This window comes from Tasmannia lanceolata, unplaced genomic scaffold (genome assembly GCF_043159265.1).
Source record: "Tasmannia lanceolata isolate RefF3 unplaced genomic scaffold, GAP_Taslan_0.1 ptg000008l, whole genome shotgun sequence".
NCBI classification, from domain to species: Eukaryota; Viridiplantae; Streptophyta; class Magnoliopsida; order Canellales; family Winteraceae; genus Tasmannia; species Tasmannia lanceolata.
Window position 1 is genome coordinate 32,884,668 of NW_027518685.1, and position 6,000 is coordinate 32,890,667.

Below are 6,000 nucleotides of genomic sequence, written 5' to 3' on the forward strand. Positions count from 1 at the left end.
GTAATCGGCTGGGGGCTTACAATCAGTTGACACAATCTCAAACAAACAGGTCCTTACATATACATCTTTCCAGCTAATGATAGAAGAATAGATTCATCAGCTGATATGGCAAGTACTATTCATTGGATTATTTTTAGGTGTAGGGTAGGGCCACAAAAACCCAACCATCTAATTTTTGTTCAGTAAAGGGGCTGATGCTTTCATCTAGAGGTCTGATAGTAATTGAACAGAAAGGGAAAGAAAAATATAAAGTGCAAGTAGTCTTCCAAGTTCAGTCCTTGGCATCTGCAATACCTCCTGGAGTTATCTGGAAAACGTGATTGTTGTCAAGGTAAAAAATAGACTGTAAGATTAGATCATCAGAACAAAACAATAGCTTCAGCAGTAAAATCCAAAATAGGAGAAAATAAAGAGTAAGAAGGATATAGCTTCGGCCTCTGGGAGATTAGGGGCATCGAAGACTTTGCACACTCGCTGTTCGCCTTTGCCTTTTCTAAACATGAGCCTAATGGTGGAAGCATGGGCAAGCACGTGCCCTCCTGCGGGTTTCTTTGGATCCGATATGAAAACTCCTCCACCTGGATCCGCGATAACTGCATTTAATCCAAAATTAGAAGTAGGTTAGGCTTTCTATTTAGCAGACGTAGAGAATAAGGAATGGTATTGACTATTATTAGCTTTACCTTGGTTGGTCATGTAAACTGCAACGTTGAACTCCTCGGCAATCTTCGTCATACGGGAAAGCATCTGCGCCAGTTTTTGCTGCATATTTCCACCTCAAGTCAGCACGTCCCACGGAGAGAGAATACAAAGATTAAATGCGAAACAACCAATTACTCCAAAAGCTTAAGCTGTTAGAGTTGGTGTTATTTAATCGTTTATACTTCAACATTCTTGAACCCAAGACCTGTCGTGAGTATGAAACTATGTGAAATAACCAATTACTCCAAAAGCTTAGGCCCTGTTTGTTTCAGATTGTAACAACCGATGGTGAGGGCTCCAACAGATTATTGGCCCAAAATTAAACAACACCAACATAATTTTGGGACTCACCATCAGTTGTCACAATCTGAAACGAACAGGGCCTAAGCTGTTAGAGTTAGTGTTATTTAATCATTTATACTTCTAACATTAACATTCTCCGCAATGGGCATGTTAAAAAGCAGAAAATTTCTCTCTATCTAGTTCAGGGTAAAAAAGCGTGTAGGAAACATGATACAAGAACATAATGAAATTGACTTGTTGAGCTTTACCTGGCGATCCGCAAGCTCGCCTCTCCCAGTGAAATCTACTCGGAAAAGAGCGATCACCGAATCCACGATCTGCACTCCCCACAACCATTAGGATTTTTACCCTTTTTTTTTTTTTTTTTTTACTGTGGGTGGCGCCTAAAATGGATGATAAAATGAACTCACCAGAAGTCTGAAAGGTTCTTCAGACATTTTGGCAGCCAGGCCAAGAAGCAAATTGAACTGGTGCTCATAAGTGTAGGCACGCGCATATATGATCTTTCCACCCACAATCAAACATAATCTTAAATAAGTCAGTAAACAACCTTTTTCCCCCATTTCCCTCTCGGATACATGGATTTTATAACCCTGGAGTTTACAAGCTAAAACTCGGATTTAATGAGCTAAAACCTGGATTTTACAATCCTGAAAAATGTACAATCCAGGCTTTAGCTTATAAAATCCTTGAATCCAACTGGGTCCAATACTTCAACTAAAGGGTCTCCTAAATTTAACTTCCAATAGAGAAAAGTGAAGAAAACAAGTGAGATGGTGCCTTACATTGTCGAGGACTGCTCCTGCGTCCATGCCAAACCTTTCAGCAATTGGTACAATCCGATCTGGTCGGCTGCAAGTGGAAACGTTGAGGAGAAAACGCCATGTGGATTAATGATACTAACAAGAATTGGGCAATGATAAATTCGCACCGTTTTTAACGTGAATTCACATTAAAAAGCATTCAAGTCTGCCATATACCGTTCTTTAAAGGGGTGTGAATTTATCATCGCCCTAAGACCATGGTTTTAAATTTCGGATTTCGGTGGAGACCGACACCGAAACCACCAAAAACAGAAACGGTCATTTATTTCGGCCAAAATTTCGGTTTTTTCAAAATTTGACCCAAAAATCTGCTTTTTTTTAATATTAATTTAATATTTCACAGAAATTTTATAGTTTCGGCCGAAATTTAATATTGAATAAAATATTGGTTTCGGGTTTTGTACCAGATTTCGACCGAAATTTTGAAATTTCAAAGCCAGTACCGAAACAGAAACAATAATACTAATAATGCTACTGATCGGATACAAAGTTCCTTCCGTGTCGATGTAGGCAACTTTCCCATTCCCTCCATGCATACTGATAGGAAGCTGCAAAATGTTTTGGAAAATCAGAAGGGTGTTTGATAATGGAGCTGAGACACGTGTAGATAAAAAGATTATTATTATTGCCCTATGATTATAATGAAAGTGGGATCATGATTCTTTCAAGCAGATGCAAAGGAGGTGTATTCTCGTCATTTCACGACACTAAAAAGTATTTCACGGTGTGAAAAGACAAGAGTATCCCTCTCTTCTTTGTAAATTTCCATGCAACAGTTGAATTGATTACGTTATTTAAGGTCTTTTGACCACGCCAATTTGAAAGCTAAAGTAAAATGGACCCAAAAAAAGGGATATGATATTTCCACCCCTGTAGTACGCATTCGCCCCCTATAACGGAACAGTGGGCAACTTTAACGCTTTTTGACGTCCAATCAAGTTATAAGGGGGCGAATGCGTACTGCAGGGGGTGGCGGGGGTGGGAAAAAAGCTAGATTATAAAGATCGTGATGGCAAATGTCAGTCATAAGGAAAGAACCTGTGTAGAAACGCAAAGAGTATGGGCGAGCTGAGTCTTTCCCGATCTGACAATTTATAATCGACGGTCGAGATAAATTAGTCTTTCTTTATCTAATCTTTTTGTAGAATATAAAATCGAAAAAAACGTATCACCAGCATCGATTCCCTACCGAAATTCTCCAAAAGCTTCAGTTATCGACATCGTTTCAATCCCGCCTTCACAAATTCAAACACATTTGAAAAACTTCATAATGAAAAGTTCAAAAAGAAAACAAAAAAACAATCAAATGGCATAAGTTACCGCCTAAAAGTTCGTCTAGGGCTTGGCTTCCTGTGGTAATTCGAACCACGGACTTCCGCTGTAACAAGAAAACAAGCATTTAAGCGTTACGATTCTCACAAAACAACAACGAATCACAACAAACAACAAAAACTATCTCACTCCAGCGCTAAACCGAAGGTAAATATATATATATATATATATTTATATGATCGGAGCCGTTAGATTCAGGGCAGACCGATCTAATCGATGATTTAAATGCCGAGATCTGATCTAACGGTTCAGATCATCTAGCCATCAGCTAGGGTGTTTCGCTGACAAATTCAGACAATGTCGGCCTTACTTTGAGTAGAACATCGCTCCCGGTTATGTAACCGAAATTCTGATAGGAGGAAAATCAAACGAAACGATGATTTCAAACAACAGAAGAATCAAACAAAGTCGTAATCTAGGATTCGCTTTTTTTCTGAAATATCGGAGTTCTAACCACGAGCTTTTCGGCAGCTTCGCAGATCTTATCGACCTTTGCTTCAGATAATCCCTTAATCCCCGTCAAGTTCTGAAAAAAAGACGAGAATAGATGAAAATGTCGTAAAAAGTTTCACCGATCTTCGGACCTTAAGCCATAAAACTGTTTAGTGATTACCTTCTTTGTATGCATCATCAATCCGTTGCAGGTGTAGATCCCTGCATCTTGAAGCTTCTTGACGTCGCCAGCGTTGATTCCCTGAGCAATCACTGCAATAAAGTGAAGATTGGTGAAGAAAACAACGTAATCCGTGAAAACAGAGGAACCTGAATTCTATGTTTGTGGATGAAAAGTAAGTGCTCTCAATTGAAATTTACAGACAGAGTATGAATAAATCAAATGAAATAATGAAAGTAAATGAAAACCGATTGAAATCACTGCAATAGAAATTTTCATTCGCGTTGAACTGAAGCGAGAAGAGAACTAAAGATCTACGATCCAGTCGAATTACTAGGTATAACAAAAAATAAATAAACTGAAAAGCAGTTGAAATTGAGGAAATCTGCATTTAAAGAACTATTTGAAGCCCTACTTAGCAGAGATTTTCATCTCTCGTTGAAATGAAGCGAGATGAGAGTTAAAGATCTAAGATCCAGTCGAATTACTAAGTATAACATAAAACTGAACTGAAAAGCAGTTTAAATTGAGGAAATCTACATTTAACGAGCTATTTGAAGAGCAATTTTGCTGCAATTTTCATCTCTCGTTGAAATGAAGCGATATGAGAACTAAAGATCTACGATCCAGTCGAATTACTGAGTATAACATAAAAATGAACCGAAAAGCAGTTGAAATTGAGGAAATCTGCATTTAACGAGCTATTTGAAGCGCAAATTAGCTGAGGTTTTTACCTCGCATCGAAATGAAGCGAGAAGAGAACTAAAGATCTAAGATCCTGTAGAATTACCGAGTATAACTGAAAAATGAACTGAAAAGCAGTTTAAATTGAGGAAATCTACAATTAACGAACTATTTGAAGAATAATCTGCTGAGATTTTCATCTCTCGTTGAAATGAAGAGATATGAGAACTAAAGATCTAAGATCCAGTAGAATTACTACGTGTAACATAAAAATGAACTGAAAAGCAATTTAAATTGAGGAAATCTACATTTAACGAACTATTTGAAGAGCAATTAAGCTGAGAGTTTCATCTCTCGTTGAAATGAAGGGAGATTAGAGCTAAAGATCTAAGATCCAGTCGAATTACGAAGTATAATAGAAAAAATGAACTGAAAAGCAGCTGAAATTGAGGAAATCTACATTTAACGAACTATTTGAAGCAAAACTTAGCTGAGATTTACGTTTATCAATCGCTTCAAAGCAATCTTCTTCGTCTTCAACGTCATCTCTTTCAACAAGCTGTAGCTGACTCTGTTCATCGGGTCTGAGCTCCAGCAATTGCATGAATTCTCATGTTAGCTCTCTAATACGCCATTTTCAGATGAAGAAAGGGAGAAAACAGAGTATTACTTACTTGAAATCTATCATTTTTTCTTCTCTTTTGAATTTCGCTGCAGAGAGAGAGAGAGAGAGAGATTTTGTATGTATGCTGTTACTCGAGTCTGGTATTTATAGGGGCCGGAATTGAAAATACTCATAACTGGGGTTTATAAATTGTTGAGATCCGAAAGTTTGTTTCCCGCTAGATGGGATGATGTTTTACTAGGGACCATCGCAGAATGCATTTCGCGAACTGACTGTTGCATTAGAGAGCAGCCATATAGTCTCACTTTTCAACAGCTTTTACCTTATTCGTTAATTCAGCCTATGTGGCTGCTCTCTCATGCAACAGCCGGGGCAGGGAAGTGCCTTCTGTGATGGTCCCTAGCAAATCTCATTTTTTGATAGGTGATGGTTTGATGCTACGAGTAATGTACAATGCTCGAGTGTCGACCCGAACAGTTAGTACAATACCAGAACATTCGTTCAAATCCCGACCATAATAGACCATGCCTGAACAATTTTTGGAGCATGGCCCACACAAAGTGCCTACTTGTTGAAAGTATCTCTAGATTTTTAGATGGCCATTCATTTGGTGGGCTCAATTTCTAGATGGACCAGGCCTACTAATGCAGCGATCCCATCCATTTGCTTGGTGTATTTTTTTCTAGATGGGAGTCTATTGGGGACTTAAAGTCCATGTGGAGGCAAAGTCTCTCATTTTTGTGAAGTTACAACTGATGGGGTATTTTTTTGTTGCAAAATGCTCTGTTTGGTTGCCTGGTTTTTTTTGTTCCCGGGAGTTATGTGGGAGAAAAAAATGCCCTGGGAGATAGGTGGGAAAAAAAGAGTCCTGGAAGTATCCTGGTAAAATAAAAATCCCATGTTTGGTTATGTGGGAG

At 38.4% G+C, this 6,000-nt stretch overlaps 1 protein-coding gene across 2 annotated transcripts; it reads right to left on the bottom strand.

Moving 5' to 3' along the window:
- Nucleotides 1-104: 104 nt before the first annotated feature.
- On the bottom strand, nucleotides 105-5,218 carry DMC1 (DNA repair (Rad51) family protein). 2 transcript variants are annotated; one of them, XM_077386916.1, is made up of 15 exons: nucleotides 5,133-5,218; nucleotides 4,960-5,042; nucleotides 3,775-3,866; nucleotides 3,616-3,687; nucleotides 3,472-3,510; nucleotides 3,150-3,207; nucleotides 3,019-3,064; nucleotides 2,868-2,913; nucleotides 2,316-2,377; nucleotides 1,791-1,857; nucleotides 1,416-1,508; nucleotides 1,254-1,322; nucleotides 684-762; nucleotides 427-593; nucleotides 105-316 (listed from the first exon to the last, which is right to left on the bottom strand). In XM_077386916.1, exons 1-15 carry the CDS (start codon nucleotides 5,144-5,146, stop codon nucleotides 272-274), a joined length of 1,032 nt encoding a protein of 343 aa, XP_077243031.1. In that variant the 5' UTR covers nucleotides 5,147-5,218; the 3' UTR covers nucleotides 105-271. The 2 variants fall into 2 exon arrangements, with proteins under 2 accessions (XP_077243031.1, XP_077243030.1); XM_077386915.1 differs by lacking the exon at nucleotides 5,133-5,218 and having other exon boundaries at nucleotides 4,960-5,062.
- Nucleotides 5,219-6,000: the final 782 nt, after the last annotated feature.